The sequence below is a fragment of the Corythoichthys intestinalis genome, chromosome 6, assembly GCF_030265065.1.
Source record: "Corythoichthys intestinalis isolate RoL2023-P3 chromosome 6, ASM3026506v1, whole genome shotgun sequence".
In the NCBI taxonomy this organism is placed as follows: Eukaryota; Metazoa; Chordata; class Actinopteri; order Syngnathiformes; family Syngnathidae; genus Corythoichthys; species Corythoichthys intestinalis.
The window spans coordinates 19010041-19029668 of record NC_080400.1 but is presented as its reverse complement, the minus strand read 5'-3'; the positions used below and the strand labels follow the sequence as shown (position 1 = coordinate 19029668).

The 19628-nt window shown below is 40.2% G+C and overlaps 1 protein-coding gene across 1 annotated transcript in view; it reads right to left on the bottom strand.

Annotated features, from left to right (window-relative positions):
- kmt2a (lysine (K)-specific methyltransferase 2A) overlaps nucleotides 1-19628 on the bottom strand; it is a 132111-nt gene that overhangs the window by 8356 nt on the left and 104127 nt on the right. Inside the window, 14 exon segments of the mRNA XM_057839548.1 lie at nucleotides 3304-3433; nucleotides 5758-5838; nucleotides 5928-6035; nucleotides 6112-6286; nucleotides 7805-7879; nucleotides 8166-8386; nucleotides 8468-8518; nucleotides 8597-11212; nucleotides 11377-13885; nucleotides 14213-14362; nucleotides 14439-14599; nucleotides 17549-17627; nucleotides 17724-17835; nucleotides 17962-18120. Of these exon segments, the coding sequence (XP_057695531.1) occupies nucleotides 3304-3433; nucleotides 5758-5838; nucleotides 5928-6035; nucleotides 6112-6286; nucleotides 7805-7879; nucleotides 8166-8386; nucleotides 8468-8518; nucleotides 8597-11212; nucleotides 11377-13885; nucleotides 14213-14362; nucleotides 14439-14599; nucleotides 17549-17627; nucleotides 17724-17835; nucleotides 17962-18120 (6627 nt within the window).

Here is a 19628-nt window from a genome sequence, read left to right as displayed (position 1 = left end):
AATTGAAAAATGTCCTAAATGTGTTGCTAAGACCCGTGTGTGTCTATAAGAGGTGAGTACACAAACCCTCCTGTATGTTTAGCCTTTATTGTTGTTGTTTTTGAAATGTTAACAGTTAGCACCGAGCGCTAAGCTAATTAGCTAATTCGCTAACATGTATTTCCATGTCCATTTGTGCGTTGTTTGTTGGTGTACAAAAGTTACTCCATATGCAGAACGTGTAGAACCATGATTAATTACAGCGGTAACCCTACAAACATGGGAAATAGTACAGAATTCTATGAAAGCAAAGTATATTGGTTAAAAGAAGTCTTATTTCTAAAGACACTTTTTTTTTTTTTCAAGAAAATGTGGAATTCACTCAACCTGTGTAAATTTTATTGTATTGTTGAGAGAAATAAGTACTGCCTTTAAAATGGTTAATGTTTTTCCACTTTCTTGTTTTAAAAAAAAAAAGCAGTTTAAGAGCTGCTTTTTGTTGTATGGGCATGTTTCCATCGTTCCTGTTGAATCATTTGGATATTTTAAATAAATAACGGACATAAATTTGATTGCCTACTTTATCAATAAGTAATGCACAATACATCGATAATCATGATAATCGTGATCATAGTCAATAACAGCACCCTGAATCGTAATCGAATAGAATCGTGGGGTGCCTAAAATGGCACACCCCTAGACTTCAATATCAGTTGAGAGGGCACGGGGCTTGGAGCCGATCCGTGATCCGTAGGGGGCCTATTTTCAAAAACTTTTTGGAACTCTCTTAGTATTGTGTAATCCAACATGGCGGTCGTCACGAAACAAAGAGCTTTTTAAGTTGAAAATTCTTGTAAATAAAAGCTTAAATCGCGGAATTTCTACAGATATGAACGTAAAACAGTCTAAATTCTTGGTTAAAAGCAAAAAACGGGCAGCTATCATTGATTTTACATAAATATTTCAAGCCAAAGTTAGACTCATTTTATCCACTGATTTTCAAAGTGCATGCATGGCATTTATATAATAATTATGGTGAATCCTCGACCAAATCACTCTTGAGACACTCTTGCCTGCTTGTATGCAGTAAAACCTTCGTCCTATTCCCACCTAAATCCGGCGTTAGAACATTACAACATTATGTTTGAGCTTATCACAGTGAAAGCCAACGCAACATTCTGCCTGGGTCGGCCCCCTACGGGAAGGTGTGGCATCTGTGGAAGCTGTCTTGTCAACTTATGGTAGAGTCTATGCATTAAGCTCGTGGACTTTAGTCAGAGACACTTACTGTTAGTGGTGTTGTTAAATCAAACATGTCATTTGTCTTTTATATAGGGAATTTTTCGTTTTTAGTTTGTACAGTATGTATGTTTCAGTGTTTCTCTTTTCTGGCCAAACTATCCCACACTCTGTAACTGTCAATGATTCTGATGACGATGACAATGACAATAAATTCATTCATTGAACAAAAAACTACTGAATAAACTATCGCGTTATCAATGCTAATTTTGTCCGGCCATCTATAGCATTTTGCATTACATACTAGCATTAAGCTAGTGAATTTTAGTAAGACACTACCTGTAAGTGGTGTGGTTAAATCAAACATGTAATGTGACTGTTCTACAGGGATTTTTTTTAGATTTTTTTAAAGAAAAATTGGAAGTAAAGCCTACTAAAAAAAAATATATATATATGGCGGAAAACACTCAGGTGACTTGAAGTTCCGCTCTGAGACCCGATTTGGCCAAATTTCAAAATGGTCCGATATGCACGTGTGATACATCATTGGAAAGCTTGAAATCTCAATTTTCTGGGGGAAGGAAAATTTTGAACAGGAGGGCATTTTTGAAAAAAAAAATTTTTTTTAAACAGCAAAACCCTAACCGGAGGCGAGAGCACGCGAGAGCAGAATTAAAGACGCCACGATTTTAACGAGATATTATCACCTACATACCTTGTTTCGATCCAAAAACTCCATGTAGCACGCATCACAGAGTGTCAAGAAACAGCTGTGAATGGCCACACCCGGATTTTTGGGGGGATTTTATGGGTGAAACATGGTGATATAACAAGGGCCGCGATGCAGAAATTGCAGACAACAAGGAGTGGTTGAGATTTTCTTTTTCATATAGTTACCCTTTTAAACGTTTTTTTTTTTTTTTTTTTGGATTGATTATTTATCATCTAACAAATCAGGGAAAATGCGACCACCGAAAAAATACATTTAAGCAATAGTTATGAGGTAGATACCCGTGACTTTTTTACAGACGCCAAATTTTTCATTGTGACGTAATTTGTTTAAAAGTTTAAAATATACTAGTGAATAAAGTTTTTTTTAAGTCTTTTTCTTTTTTTTAACTAAATATGAGACATCAATTAATGATTCTAAGCGAAAAACGACAGACATTTTGAATAATAAATATAAATACTTACCTTCTTTTTATGGCTAGGTTGAAACAAAAGCGGTTGCGCGACGTCTGTAACGGGGGTTTTCAGGGCAAAACGGACAAATTAAAAATAGTTCGGGGGCTTAATGCGCCATGAATCTGCAATGGCAGCATATAGAGACATTGTTCTATCAAACACAACAGTTGTTTTGGCTTAAAATACAGCAGTTTCTTTTAAAGAGGAGTGCAAGAGCAGAAACTGCTTTTTCAGTCTTGTCTGTGTTTTCTGCCATATATAAAATAAAAAATATAATAAAAAATTTAAAAAATAAAAATGTGAAATTGCGAGGAATTTTAAAATAATGACTATAATGTGTTTACACAAGACATGTACGAAAAATATTAAACTAACAAAAAGCACAGTTCTTGAAACAGTTTTAACAAACAAATAATAAGACAATGCAATTATGTGCAATGGTAGAGAGCTGCAGGATGCTGCCATTGGGCTTTCAAATGTATCAACAGATGTGGTCAAAATGTCTATACTTTTTACTTCGTTTTGTAGCACTGTTTTACCCTGGTAAGGGGCAAAACCAGGCTTATAAAACATGGCCTGCTTTTTCCTTCTGTAAGATGTGTTCTCTATCTGCCAAACTGCATACTTCATGCTCACAAAAGATAGTATACTCATCAGGGTTAGGCAAAGGCTCATTCATAAATCAAATTTGAAGTCGCAAGACAAATCCCAAAAAGTCCACCGAGCAGTGGCTAGATCTATAACTACTGTAAATATATTCCCTTCTATCCACCACCTATTTTCATGTATAAAATTGTATATTAAATGTGTTCAAAGTGACCTTTAGAAGAAAACGTTTAAAAACCTTTTAGCTTAAGTTATTCTGCCACCTCGATATTGATTTGTGTGGCTCATACTCACCTTCCCATCGTAGTATTTCTCCCGCTTGTCCGTGAGCACGGACCGGATCACGTTCCCAGAATATTCAATGACCATCTCTCCTGCATCAATGGTTTTCTTGCAGAACAGTCCTCGGCCGTGAATGGGGGATCTGTAAAAGGACAACATTTCAGCCTGTGTATAGAGACTTAGCTTTTGGTTTTCTGTAATTTTTGACACCAAGATAAATCAAGGTTAAAAGCAAAGAATGCTATTTTTATAGAATAAACTATCAAAGGTTTAAAAATACTTTTTTTTTTTGGTATATTTGATTCTTTATTTCATGTCATGTATGTCATGTCAGTATGTACCGTATATAACCACGAATTGGTAGCAATTTTTTAACCGAAATTTTTGCCCAAAAATGCGGGTGTGATCCTGGCTCTCATCATTGCCCAGTTTAGACCATCATAAAACTTAAAAAGCATACAACTTAGCATTAGCCACGTACGCTAACCATACAGACAGGTTACGCTCAAAATAATCTACAAATGTCTATCATAAAAAATACATCTCGTACAACAACAAAAATATGCACTGCACTTCAGAAACAAAACTTGCCCAAGGAAAAAATAAAGACCGACATTACAGACAAAGCGAAAACTTCTTCCATCTTGGCTTTCACGTCAAACAATGTTGCCAAGTGACCTCAAGAGGGTGCTCTAGGAGCATGCAAAAAAACAAGTAATCGTAATGATGAAGAGGAATTTGAGGGCTTCCATCCATGATGATAAGGAAGAGTTACCCGTAAGACAGTTAAAAAAGTGAAAAGTTACGAAACAAAAAGTAAAAACTTAATACATTTACCACATAGGCATTGTTTGTGTTATGTACTTAGTTGTTACTATGTATTTAAGTTGTTACTAAATGGAAATTCAGTCAGTAAACAATCAAATGTACAAGACTTGATTTGCTTCAATCAGTGTTGTTTTCGTCAACGATGACAGTATCGAAAATATTTCGTCAATGAACAATTTTTTCATGACGATGATATCACGATGACATGCAGAAAACATGTCTTGGGAGACTAAAACATAACACGTCTAATAACATGAAAACGAGATGAAAATTTGCCATAGTTTCCGTCATAAATTCACAATGTGTAATATTTTCTTATTGTACTGTATGTGTAGTTGGAACGCATTTAGTAGTGTTTGGTCGTGTGACATGCTGCGCCTCACCCCCTCCCGCCCCATACACACGCTTAGTCACCAGCCGGTGAATAAAGCATTGTGCCCATTCCAGGCTCATTTTGTGAAACATGTGTCAGGTGCTGCTTGGTAAGTTTTGCTTTCTTATCTTGGCTAGATATGCAATGTTGCTTTAGCCTTTAAAAAGGTCAGTGCTGAGTGATCATCACACACTAAACTAACTTGTAGCGTTAGCATTACCATTTAGCGCGGTGACTCGGTGTCTTCTTAAACTCTTGGAAAACATTTTACATACAGTTCTTGGCGTCCAGGTGAGTTTAATTAATTGCAAATAATTTGCTGTTTTTCTGCTGAGTGTGTATTATTATCATGAAAATGCTGATGTCCTTGTAGACTCTACAGTTACAGTATGTGCTCGTCTGTCATGTTCATTCGAAATTTTTATTTATTCATGGATTGAAACTTTGCAAGTTTCTAGACCAAAACATTTTGAGAATTGTGGACAAAAACTAGACAAAGACGAACACATTTTCAAGTGACTAAAATATGCTTACTTAAATAAGTAAGATTAATAAGTATTTTCGTCCAAAAGACAAAGACTAAGATGAAAATTAAAATGGCTGCCAAAAGCAACACCGGTGTTCAGCCAATCCTTACTACACAGCAAAACGTGCTACACGATGCTCAGCGCGCTTGCGCAACCATCCGCACGTATGTGCACATCGGTTAGAAGCGGCGAGTGCTCACTATTTTTGTTTTTATTTCGTTTTTACAACCTTTTCATTGCCTCAAAGATAATTTTTGATTGTATTACCCTCTAATACTTTTAACCATTGTGTTTTTTTGTGTTAGCTTTGAAGCAGTTGACCACACTAGTCACGCACGTATTTAAACCGTCCTTATTTGATATAACTACATTTAAGTATTTTCTGCAGGCATCAAAACAAAACAAGTTTTGAGCGCACGGTAGTACTTTAGGTGTCAAATTCGACTATTGTGGACGTTTCGCTGATGTAGGAGATTTGGGCAGAACACCGGTTTCAATCATATTGGTATCGAAAATTGGTCCAAAAATTTGCTTAAAAATGTCCCATATTGTGGTGCGACCCATACGAGGGTCAACCTAAAATACCTACTTTTTTAACCACAAACTAGGGGTTCGAACTATCTGCCGGCGAGACCTATATGCGAGTATATACAGTAAATAATCAGGTCTGATGAGTTCCTGCCCCATTCACCAAGTGTACATTTAATGAAATATCAAAATGTATAACTGATTTATTACCTGTATACTCCTATCGTCTCCTTGGAGGTGGCCTTGAGGTTTTTGAATCTCACAGCTAGCGGCAGTTCCATCGATGTGCGTCTGCAGTAACGATAAGGAGATAATACTTGAATAATTTGAAGAATTTATCTCAAATCAAAAAGGCATAAATTGTGAGATTTATGGCTGACCTAGCAGTCCTGAGCTGTCCGTCCTCTTCATCTTCTTCCTGCGGCCTGTACTCAGGAGGCTGGCGGTGTTTTGAGGCCAAGAAATTAAACATGTCGAAAACAGATCTCCTGTAGGGGCATATAGTTTTGTTGTTGTTGTTGTAATTGTGAAATCAAAGTAAATATAAGCGGAACACATCCGAACCTGTGGTGGACTTCTGCCCGAGCCGAGCCGTGGGGGTTGATGTGGAGCTCTTCGGTTTCTTTGGGTTTGTGGAAACGGAACCGGTAGCTTCGACAGTGCCTATTGCCGTACAGCTGCTCTAACAGGAACACCACAGCCTCGTTGACCACTCCCAGCATCCTAAGCCCGTTAACCCCTGTAAGAAGCGAGAAGGAAAACCAACAATTAATTTCTATTTTAGCAAATTGAATTAAGAATGGAAATTGATTTTTTTTTTTTTTTAAATGGCGTTAAACACTCAGGTAACTTGAAGTTCCGCTCCGATACCCCCAATTTGGCCAAATTTCAAAATTGTCCGATATGCATGTGTGATACATCATTGCATTGGAAAGCTTAAAATCTCAATTTTTTGAAGAGAGAAAATTTTTGAACAAGACAGCATTTAAAAAAAAATTTTTTTTTTTAATGTTTTTTAAACAGCAAAACCCTATCTGGAAGTAAGAGCACACAAGAGCAGAATTACAGACGCCATGATTTTAACAAGATATCATCGCGTACTTACCTTGTTTCGACCCCAAAACTCCGTGTAGCATGTTTCACAGAGTGTCAACTCACAGCTGTGAATGGCCAACGCTGGATTTTTGGGGGATTTTATGAGTGAAACATGGTCATATAACAAGGGTCGCGATGCAGAAATCGCAGACATCGAGAAGTGGTCAAGATTTTCTTTTCATATATTTACCATTTTAAAGGGGTTTTTTCCCCCCAATTTTTTTTGTCTGGTTCTATTATTTATCATGTAACATATTGGGGAAAATGCGACATTAACAAAAAATAAATATAGTTAAGCGATAGTTATGAGGTAGATATCAGTGACATTTTTACGGACCCCATTTTTTTCCATTGTGACGTAATTTGTTTAAAAGTTTAAAATATGCGAGTGAATAATTTTTTTAAGTTGTTTTTTTTTTTAAACGAAATATTAGACGTCAATGAATGATTCTAAGCTAAAAATGACAGACATTTTGAAATATAAATATAGTTAATTATCTTCATTTTATGGCTAGGTTGAAACAAAAGCGGTTGCGCAATGTCTGTACACGGGGGTTTCTAGGGTAAAACGGACAAATTAAAAATAGTTCGGGGGCTTAATGCACCATGAATCTGCTATGGCAGCATATAGACATATTGTTCTATCAAGCACAACAGTTGTTTTGGCTTAAAATACAGCAGTTTCTTTTAAAGAGGGGTGCAAGAGCAGAAACTGCTTTTTCAGTCTTGTCTGTGTTTTCCGCCATATAGCTCTGTACGCACACTGGTAATCAATCTGAATTGTAAAATGAATTTTGCAAAGGCCGAATTATAACCAATTAGCCTGTGGTGTGAAGTGATTACATTTACAGTCAATCTGCTCATTATTATCAGGAATTCTTGTGTGAAGTCAACACTAGGTTTGACCACGGCCTCCAACAAAGAAACAACTAGATGAGTTCAGTGTATAACATGTTTTATAATTCACCACCAAAAAAAGGCAAGAAAACGCTAAGAGTTACCTTTATTTCTTATAGTGTTGCTACTTCTTAGGAAAACCACACATTAAGAGCAGTTAACATCTAAGATTTGTTTTATTCTTCACTTCCTCCCAATTTATAATTCAGTTAAGATGTCAAAAATCGATGTGTGTACCCTGCTTCAGAGCAAAGTTGTGCATTACCGTCAAAGGACATCTTTCGTAACTTGGCATTAGAGCGGGCTTCCTGCACCTTATCAGTCAACGACTTCCAGGCATCTGTGAAACGGACAGTAAGGACATGATGTTGAATTGTGTCAAGTGAATCCCCATTTATCTTGCGCGATATGTTCGGTTTAGCAGATGGCGTCCTATTGTGATAGACCTTAATTCAGTAAGTACGTTTGCTGTGTCTTTTTGACAAATTTAATAGAAAAACTTGACTCAAAGACAACGCAAGGAGATGATCTGAGACAGATTTCGATAAGAGAAGCTAAACAGTACTTCTAAAGGTGGAAGAAGACACAAATAAGAACATAATTTGCCTCAAAAAGTTTTCATTAACCTTCAATACTTTCACAGCGAATGTGGAAACCCTCTTCACTACGAATCTCGAAGATGATGCCCTTCTTGGGTTTGCAGTCCAGCCCTGTGTCTTTGTTGCTGCCATCTAGGTTTGGCGGTAGAGCAGTTGCGAGACAACCTTCGACAGGAGAACGTTTGTCTTGGACCTCGAGCTTTCCCGAGAAACCAGGATCCTCCTGATTCTTCTTTTTACCAAGGACACTGCGAAAGATTTAATGAAGTCTTGATGTAGTTCTATAGAAATAGTATAAAGGAGGGTAATGAGAATTTGTGTCTCCATACCTCTTGTTTGTTGCCTTGTTGGGGGGTTCGTCGGTGTCCATGGGCTCAGGACTTGAAAAGAGAAGAAGATCATTGTGTTTTGAATTCAACAGGAAATTTTAGCAGGTGCCAGATGTCAAAACAACTCACCTGGACTTTGATGGGTGTTGTGCTCCTGGGTTCTTGTGATGTACCTCAGCATGAGAGATCTTGATCTTTTTGCCATTATTCGTGTCAGTGCTTTTCCTACTCCTTTTGGCTTTGGGTTTGTCCTTTTCCATCCTTGTAACTGTAATTGTCGCAGATGCAACACCAGTGGAGTTATGCAGGCTTTGGTTGGCGCTGCGATGTAGGGGGGTGGTTCTGCTGCTCTGAGAGTGCAAGGAGCTGTTTGTCTGCGTAAACACGCCAACGACACGGCCTTTCGCTGGGCTCAAAGGAGTGGCTGGCGCTATTGCAACCGTGGTGCCTGAACTGGACTCTGAGTTTTGGGCTCTGGAATAAGCCTGATGCAAATGCGCAGTGCTGCCGTCTGCATCTCCTTGCTGAGTGACAGCAACACTAAAAGACTGCTGCGAAGGCAGGACACAGATATTGTTAGCTATGGATGTAACAGGGGACCCGAGTTGAGATACTAGAGGAGTTGCCCCTGCTGACTGAAGAACCATCGGCTGATCAGATAGACTCAACCCATGTGGGCTGGCCTTAAACAAGAGGTTGCTAATTGGTCCGCTTATTTCAGTCGGACTGAGTACTGGCGTGGAAAGGGACACTGATCCTGATGTCAGGAGGCCGGCAGCACCACTAGAGGGCACAGGAACAACATTTAAAACTGACTGACTGGGGTTGAGTCCAGAAGGTAATATGCGAGTGGAGGAATCCAGCACACCAGCCTGGGCAGTAGCAGGAATTCTCTGCTGAATGAGTGTAGTGGGATCTAAGTACATGACACCACCAGATTTAGGTCTCTTGATTATATTGGGAATTTTACGCTGAGAGCCGGTTATGGTGCTTAACTCAACTAGGCCACCAGGCTGGCCGGGGATGCTAGCAGTTATTTGAGGGGATGACAGATTGATTAGGGTCATGTTGGGATTGCCAACATCAGGGGCAATAGTAGGCTGACTTCTTGAGCGAGCCAATTTCTTTGTTTTTTTCGGCAAAAGTCGAGAGATGGCCCTTTTCTTACCATGAGCAGAGGAAAGAACAGTCGGAACTGCAGTAAGAGTAGATGCACTGGAAACGATAGCAACACTTGGACCCAGCTCGTGTGGTCGACCTGCCTCGGAAACAAGAATCTGGGGCTGTTCATGAGCTTGAGAAGACAACCCAATGAAAAGCCCTGAAGTGGTGCTCGGAATGCCTGTCTGGAATCCAGCCTGGGTTGCTCCTCTGAATGTGTGAATCTGAGAGGAATGAGACATTGTACCTAAGACTTTGCCGCCAGCAGGAAATATCTGCTGTGATGCAGACAGCCCAGAATTCAAGCCTGTGGTGAGTGTCATGGAGCTCAGCACTGCTTGAGAGCTTGTGTCCATCACTCCTGTGGCTGTTATTTTTTGAGTGACTCCATTTGGGACAGTTTGTAGAACATATAGAGGCTGAAACTGCTGGTTCACAACAATGAGTTTGTCAGTGCTCGGTTTAATGACAGCTGGTGTGGACACCTGAACTTGGGATGGTCCTGTACCAGGCACAGGGCTGATGCTGCCTGCAGTTGTAGCTGAGGTAGGGAGAAACTTTTGACCCGGAAGTGGAAGTGACGGAGAATTTGGCAATCCCGGAGTGCCGGAATTCCTGGAAGCGTCCTGGTTACCTGGAGTTTCGACCACTTGACCAATTGCAGGGCTAGGGATAAATTGCTCAGGGGTCATGTGACCTTCAGTGACTTGTTTATCCCTGTTTCCCAAAGTTGTAGCATCATGTTGAGTCTCTGAAGGTGACACTCCTGGTCCTGCCCTTTTCTTGTCCCCACTTTTCTCTCCGCTCATTGAATCTGGGTCAGATGTCAAGCCCAACATTGTGCGGTCTGAGGTATCTGAGATGAGGCTACCAGTAGTATGGTTCTGACTGGAATTCACAGTAGGACTGCGTGTAGTTAACACAGAAAGATCAGAGGGGAGCTCAAGAGGAATGTAAGGCTCCTCTACAGATATGGAATTGTTCACACTACTTTCCACGACCCCTCTGGTCTCTGGAGTTGGCAGAGGCTCCGAGAAATCATCAAACAGAATATCTTTACGCCGGTTAACATCCACTCCCACATAGCCCTCATCCAATAGCAGCTCGGAAGAGGAGGACTCGGGCTGCTGACCCAGAGCCTGCATTGACATTGAAGGTGTGTTCAGAACAAATTCCATGATGTCCGAGGGCAAGATGTTGCCACAGTCATCACTGTTGTTGTTGTCAGAGTCTGAGTTGAGGGACAGTTGAGCTTCAAGAGGATCCTGGCCCTGACTTTGTTGCTGTGACTTAGCCACGCCGCCTAAAGCGAGACAGTTCTCTTTCTGTCCTTTTCGGCCTTCTCGAGGATTTACGCTCACTGCTCCAGTTCCTCCACTGCTGGTGTGTGCCTCCTTGGAAGACTCATGAGAGTCCAGTTTTTCCTGGTGCCTGTCTCTGCCTCTTCTTCTTGGAGTACTCTTGTGTGGTGTGGAAGTGGAGGTGGCTGTGGCAGTTGTGGTGCTGGTAGTGCAGATGCTCGTGTCGCTTTCTGAACCATCATCAATGCCATCCAGCTGACCAATGCTCTGCTTACTAAAAGTCCTGTGAAAAACAGCATACAAAGGTCAGACTGATTGTGGAGGAGCCCAACACTTCTAAAAAAATTCTCACAATAATGTAGAGATTTAGCAGTCTTTCTTCTTTTATCAAAGTTAAGAATACATTGAATGATTTGACAAATAAATAAAATATTGTAATGTACTTACAGTGCATTTAGCATGTCATCTTCATTTTTTTCTTGTGGTCTCTGCTGCTGTTGTTCCTCATCTTTTAAAAAACGCTGGAGTTGTGAGCCACGACCCAGGCACTGATCTAGTCCTTCTATTGAAGGAAGACCCTCACCTGGGTTTATTATTGTCCTTGTGAAGTTGTAGTAATATGGGTCCTTAACTCTCTGGTTCATTCCACTGTCTTCTTCACCTCCACTGTCCCCTGATGAAGATGAGGTGCTTATATCATCTGCCCCATCCACCTGCCCTTCAGCTGACTTCTTCCGACCAGTCCTCCTCTTAACAAAGGGCACAGATCCATCCCCAGTGCCATAGAAAGGCAGGTCCTCTTCTCCGTAAGAACGAACCCCATAGAAAGGAGTAAGTCCGAAGAACATATTAGAGCGAGCACGGGCGCTACGTCGAGGGTACCGCCGCTTGGCAGATCCTGAACCGTCGCTGTCTTCTTCGTGATGTACATCGTCTATACCTCTCTCATGATAATCATCAGTGCCTTCCACATCATCTTCCGTTCCTTGAGTGAGGAGGCTGAGGTGGTCCTGGAGATCAGCGCTTGGGTATTCTTTGTCCTCGTCCTCTATTTTGGTCTGGTTACCAGGGTTATCAGATTCTGAGCTGTCAGAACTGCTGGCAGAAGAAGAGGAGAAGAGAGCGGAGCGAACACAGTGACGGATCCCCTGGCCAGCAGGAGAAACAGAAGAGGTAGTTGTCGTGGGACAGGAAGCGGAAATCCCATCGACATTGCTGGTACCGTTGGGGTCAGTCTTATTGTCAGGCATCAGCTGTTTTACAGTGGGCTTTTTCACAGGTTTGGTTTTCTCTCGAGAAGATAATACTAACTGCTTTATTGTTGGCTTGTTTTGGGAATGAGAGGCCATTTTCATCCCTTGGAAATTAGTCACACTGCAGCTGAAATTTTCTCTTCCCTTCGAAGAAGACTTGATGCTTCCCAGGTTCTCTGGCTTCTCAACCTGGACCTTGCCATGGGGTTTTGTGCTGCTTCCAAGCATCTGAACTGTACTATTGCTATTTCGGTAAGAGGTGGGATTATTAATAAGCATGCTTGAGCTGCCAGTGGCTTTACTGTTATTGTTTAAGAGTGTCGATTTTGTGTTGTTTTTGCTGTTTTTGAGACTCTTCTCCCTGTCTCTGTCTTTGGACACCTCTTTATTGCCTGTCACCTTAAATTTGGAGTCTTTGGCGGCTGTGGCTGGGGTGGCAAGTTGTATAGACTCTCGTCTGACTGGGTCTTCATCTGATGGTGTCCTTGAAGGCCAAAGGGGTTTCATGGACGCTCCTGCAGCTGGAGCTGACGAAGAATCGTTTGATTTCCGTGCAATAGTTGGAGAGCTGGATTTTCCAACAACTGAGTCATTGAAGAGGGAAGACGGTGTTAAGCTTCCAGTGGTAACACTGCTGTCTTTCTCGGAATTGCTGTTGTCCTTGGAGTGGATGGTGTGAGAAGTTGACTTGTGATGAGCCAAAGTAATATTCTGGTCTTTGCTTCCATGTTTACCATGCTTGTGACCCTGCTTGGTGCTGCCCCCTCTCTGCTGATGGCTGGAGAGTACAGCCGTTCCCACGGGAGGTGATGACTGGCCCGAACCACCACGTGCAAGCCTGGGGTTCCTACTTTCAAACCCACCCTGTTTGGACTGGCTTCCGGGGTCATTATCCTTCCCTGGGCATTTGTTCCTCTCGGTGCTTTTATAACTGGAGTCCCTTGAGCTAGGTCGACTCTTATCAGAGTCTTTGTTGGATATTCTGTCTTTTCCAGCATCCTTGCTAAATTGTCTATGTTTTTCAGAGTCCCTTGGGCCTGAATCCCTGCTGACGACTCTTGCTTTTTCACTATCTTTTGAGCTGGAATCTTTAAAGAAGGATTTGCTCTTCTCGGCATCTTTGTTGTTTGACTCTCTGTTGACCTGTCTTCCTTTTTCAGTGTCTCGGTTTACTTGTCGCCCCTTCTCTGAATCTCTCGAAGAGTTTTTTCCGGGAATTCTTACCCGGTCCAATTGTTTCATAGCCAGTTTCTTTTCTTGCTCTTTGGCTATTGAGTCACCAATGTCAGGGTCCTTTTGCCTGAGGTCACTTGATGATTTGTTCCTCTCATGATCCTTGAATGCCTGACCTCGACTCAGCACCCTAATCTTGTCTGTGTCTGTTCCTCCCTGATGCATGAGAGGTTGTGGTTTAATTTTGTCTGGCATGAACAGTTTTGCCCTTTCCTTGTCCCTCGGGATTGAGTCTTTGCTGAGACGTTTAGCCTTTTCTGGGTCCCGTGCGGGTGAGGATATCAGTGGAGGAGGTGAGGTAAGGGGTCGCGGCAAAATTTGAGCCAGTGGTTTCACTGCTTTTTCTTTATGGTGCTGCTGTTGAGGAGATGGATGATAAGCGGTGCTGTGGCGTTGGGAGTCAATATTCCGTGTGACAGGATCCAGCGCACTCTCAACGGTTTGACTTTGAGGTTGGGATAAACCACCTACTGACAGAAACAGAATAAATGATGAACAAATGATTGGTAAACTACAAGATACAATATTAAATAACACAATATGTAATTGAATCTTACTGACATGATGTATGTTATTCTGAATAAAATATGATAAATTGCTCACATCATGATGGAGTTCTGAATCACTAACAGCAAACACAACAATAAAACCTTTTAAATTAGCATTTTACCTTCGAAAGCGGCATACCTTTCTAGGAGTGCAAATCAAAACTGATCATTGAGAATTATTTGTACCGTACATAATACGAGTTTACACTGTGAGTTAAGAAAAAAAACAAAAAGAATATAATTGTATACCTGAAGAAGGTAGTGGACTAGGGCCTTGCAAGTGCTGATTGGCAGAAGAGTAGCTAGGGTGCCGGTTCCTGGTGTAGACCCTGAGCTTGGGTGTCTTTGCTGGAGAAAGAGTATCTGACCGCCTTGGAGAGTCAAATGGATCAGGGAAGTCTTGATATTGGGAAGATTGACAGTACACTGGTTAATCATGGTGAAAAAACACAGGTCATGAGTGTTCAAATGATACCTTGCACAGAAGACGGACTGTGTGCTATTGTGAGATTGTCCTCAGAAGCCACCACATTCTTAAAATCAGACTCTCCCACAAGAGGGTGACAAACCAGGATCCTGCAGGTATACACACAGCGCTTTCGTGCATCCAAAGTACTCCAGTATACACGTGAACACCTGGGGAGGGGAAGATGATGTTATTTAGCCTTTCCTAAAAAAAAAAAAAAAAAAAAACTACTGACTTTCTTTAGCTACACAGATATATTCAGTTCTTCGTATTTTCAAGCCACCATGGTTATAATTTACAAGTACAGTGGTATCGCGACATACGAAGTTAACCTTGTTTGTAAGTCGAAATGGTCGAATGTCGAGCAGGATTTTCCCATAAAAATACATTATAATTCCATAATTGGTTCCACAGCCCTAAAACCTACACTAAATCCTTAATAAATACAGCTGGTACTATTGCAAATAGCAATTACAGAGAGCAAAACAAATACATATCAATACAATCAGAATAATAATAGTAGTAATAAGAATAATAATAGCTGTAATGATGTAACGAATCAGGTTCAATTACGGCGAATGGGTTTGGCGGGGTGTACCTGAACGCACCGCGTGGCTGACGTGCCAGATAGAGAGGATTTTTTTTACTTTCACTTTGTTCAGCTGCGGCAGACGGTAGGCATGTTGTGTTGCCCAAGTTCTAAAATACCGTATTGGCCCGAATATAGGACGGCCCTGATAATAAGATGACCCCCTCTGTTTCAAGTCTCAAGTTTGAAAAAAGACTTTTTGAACACCAAATTAATTTTTATACAGAAAATAATTACAGCACATCTGAAACAAATGATTACAACAATATATTTGAGAGAAAAAGCATGTCATTTTGCCTCATTCAAATCTTAATATCTGAACATTTAAATATGTTAACTAAAGTGCAATCACATTAGTAAATGAATGGCTTCTGGTTTTTGAAATGTAAATAAACCAATCTATTGTGATAAAACAACAAAATTGCAATTACGGCATTAACCATCAAAGTGAGGTCTAACTAACTGTAGTCTTGAAACACATCTGAATAAGGAAAAACACTGCAATAAAATAATGCTAACTGGTTAAACTTGAGAGTAGCTAAGATCTGTCATGACAGAACATCGCTTCAATGATATCTGGTGCCATCTAGCGTTGCGAATGGGTATAACGTCAAGACCGCGAATATAAGACGATCCCCTTTTTTTCGGTCTTATTTCAATGCAAAAAACACTGTCTTATATTCGGGCCAATACGGTAATTTCTGATTTATTCTATTATTCCTTTTTATCTTTAGTCAATACAAAACTTAAATTTACAGGGTAATCACCTATTCATTAGCTGGACTAAACCTCATTTGGCAGGAGGTAGAATATGGTCTTAACTAGGGGTGTGACAAAATATCGAAATGGTGATATATCGTGATACTTTGTACTGCATTAACCATCAAAGTGAGGTCTAACTGTAACAGTAGTCTTGAAACAAATCTGAATAATAATAATTGCAATACAATAATGCAAACTGGTTAAGTTTGAGAGTAGCTGAGATCTGTCATGACAGACCATTACTCCTCAAGTTTAGCATTCGCGTCAATGATATCTGCCGCCATCTTGCGTAATGAATGGGTATAATGTCTAGACCCCGAATATAAGACGCCTCCCACTTTTTCAGTCTTATTTCAATGCAAAAAACACCATCTTATACTCAGGCCAATACGGTACATGATTAAAAACCTGACGAAGCTGGTGATTTTTTTGACGATGTTACAATCATAATAATTGTCATCTTAACTTATAAGGACTGGCGAACAGAGGTCGGAGTAGGACCATCGAGATCTATGGCCGTATTTTCAAGCATGGCTTAGACGGGCACACAACGCTCATATTTTTCTATCATTTAGCTCTTCATTTCAATGGTAAGCCTAAACTTTTTTCACCACCTGCTTAAACATCCTTGGAAGCCATGTTGATTTTGCTCACAACAAAATCCGCCGTGCGTCCGTCTTGCGGGAAAACAATGAAATAGCGACGCTGTCATGAATCGTCGTATTTCGAGCATTTTGTCGGATGTAGAAACAAATGGCGAGGCAAATTTTACGTCGGATGTCAAAAAGATTGTGTGTCGAAGCGATCGCATGTCGAGGTACCGCTGTATGTTGTCTCATTCACCTTTCATCCAGTTCATAAATTGCATTTTAGGTTAGAGTTATGAGAAAAGTGAGGCTAGGGTTAATCTTTGCCTAAAGTTTTTGCGCAAAAAGGAAAAAAAAAAAAATAATTTTTTGGGGGCGGGGGGTAACTTTACATTTAGGACTAATTTCACTTCGTTATCCGTTTCTGCTGCTCTTATGCCTTGTTCAGAATGGCAGACAAAATCTGATTTTAGCCTATCTAGATTTAAAACAGGAGTGCTCTATTGTCGTCTGAACACTCAAAAAGCACCGAAATCTGATTTTTGCGGGTAGGATTTAAACACGTACAGGAAGTAATGTCATATTAGATTATGACCAAATGCTACGCAATCTGAACAGCTCAGACTGTCCGTGTTGTAGTCCCTTCTAGAGTCCTTTGTTGTTACAGTAACCTGTCATATGGGTAAAAAATGTGGCCCAGTCTGAACAAGCCCTGATCCGATTTAGACACTTGTTAAAAATAGTGTGAACAGTCAGCCCTAAAAATCGAATTTGAGGAGGAACCCGATTGGAATCAGGTATGCCTGCTGCCTTAACTCGGCCTTATTGACACTTGTTATGTCACATATGCTCAACAGCCTTAAAATAGGCAGGTAGTAAGCAGGACCTTTGCTATGGTGGAGTGGAGGACAATTCGTGTGCAGCTATTAAAAGGTCAGCCAACCATCCCTGAAAATTGACGGCTTAATAAACGACTAGTGATTTTTGTGAGAACCAATGTGATTTCTCTGTTCCAGTCAGTAACTAAATGTAAAGGCAGTACTGAAAATGATGCAATCAGGCTGAAAATTTTCACTTTCAATTTTCATTTTCCCTGTGAGGATACTCTCAAATCAAATCAAAACATATTCAAATCAATACAATATAATGAATATATACTGTATTTTTTTAAAATCACTTACTGGTATCCGATGGGAAAGAGTTTGCGTTCGCAATCTGAGAGATCGGTCAGTATGCCCAAACAGTCAACAGTCATGGAGCCTATGGTAATAGTGAAAAGTTGCAAACAGACATTAATGAAAAACAAAGGCTAATAACAGGCTTAGACAAAGCTTGAGTTGGAATGCTTCACACTACCTATCATCAAGTGGACATTTTCAGGCTCCAGTCCTGCCAACCATTTCCTTTTTACACGGATTCCCTCCAGATCAACTAGTACCCTGCGAGTTACCTCAAAGCCAGACACCACCTGGAAGGAACAAACCAAGAAAATAACATTGCAATGCTTTACTAAATAAAAGGGTCAGAAGACTTTATAGAAATGCCATTTTTCTTGTATAATCGGAGTTCTCGTGAATCATTCAGCATTTCTTACTTCTCCCTTGATTAGGTCTTTGTGCTTCGAACAATAGACTTTCTTGTCCTCCAGAAAGATGCAGTGGCCCTGGCGGGCACACATAAAGTGGTAGTTACTGGTACAGGAGGTAAAGCAGCAACTGACTGTGGCTCCTGGCTGTTGACACATCTCACAGCACTGTGAAGAAGAACAGGAATGGGAAATTAGCACACCCCGACCACTTTAGAAGACAAACTTGCATTATTTAATGATATCCAATACTTGATCTGCATCAGAAAATTCTGCCTTCAGCAGATCTAACTTTCATACTTGTGTCTTTTCAAATTGTTAAAAACACAGTACTAAAAAGGAATGAAATAACACTGAACTGTACTTGAGCAGTGATTCTTTTAAATACCCCAAGAGCAGAGGTGTCTATTACGTCGATCGCAACTCGAGTGTAGGTAGCTCGCGGCATCAAAAAAATAAAATAAAAAACATAAACAAATCTTTACATCATTTAATCTTCATCAATTAAGATTCAGAAATAAAGTTATTATAAAACACTATCCCCAAGTTCAAAACTCAAATGAGTGTATAATAATGGTAGTATCTGGACCCACATATCCCTCTTTAGACATGTTTACAATCATAATCATAGCTATATATCATTTATAGCCATTTGCTTTAATAAAATTAACACCATTAGTTCACTTATTAATAAAAGTGCATTTCGAATACAGGTGCACTTTTATAGCAACACTTTGTAACTTTTGGTCGATTTTAGCGACGCCAGTGGGCAACAGCGGTAGTGTTTTGTCTTAAGGAAGACTGCGTTGCCCATGAGGACCAGCGCACACCTGAACAGAAATGTTGTTAATTTTACTTTAAAAAAGTAATTAATTACAGTTATAAATTACTTCTCCCAAAAAGTAACTGCGTTTTTCTATGTTTGGAAGTCATTTATTGTTTTGAATCAACCGTTAAAGCTGGTAAAATTGCTCCTGTTTTGCATTAGTTCCCTTCTGTCTACTTTCGACATGTGAAAGTTTTTAAACTATTTCATCATTTAAAGATATATTCAAGTCAAGATTTTTCCAATTTAGGAGTATTTTGGATAAAAAGTTCGCTAAGAAGATTCTCTACAACAGAGCCTTCCTGCGAAATCTACTGTTTTAAGATGGCGGCTGTTTACTAACGCCCACGAATCTATCATTTTGCGACTAGTTCTATCTACATGTGATATCTACCGTAGTATCATGTGGGCGTAGTTTGTAGGCTATCGGCTACAGTCACGTATTATTGGAGCCACCTAGCATCGCGTTTGCAACGGCCTCCCCACTCCTGCTCTGCTCACTCGTCTCCATAAGTCCTTGTCTCTCAGACTTTTCTCATGTCATTCACCCAACGTAGTAACGCATAGTAACACACGCCTTTACATACTCAGTAACGGTAACGGCGTTGCCAAGATGACAAAAGTTAGATTACTCACTACCAGTGTTGGGCACGTTACTTTAAAAAAGTAATTAGTTACATTACTCACTACTTCTTCCAAAAAGTAACTGAGTTAGTAACTGAATTACTCTATAGTAAAAGTAACTAGTTACCAGGGAAAGTAACTATTTCCGTTACTTTAAAAAGAACTTGTTGTATGTCAAAGAATTTGAAATTTTCTGAGCAGTATTCGAGTCAGTGGAATAGAGAAG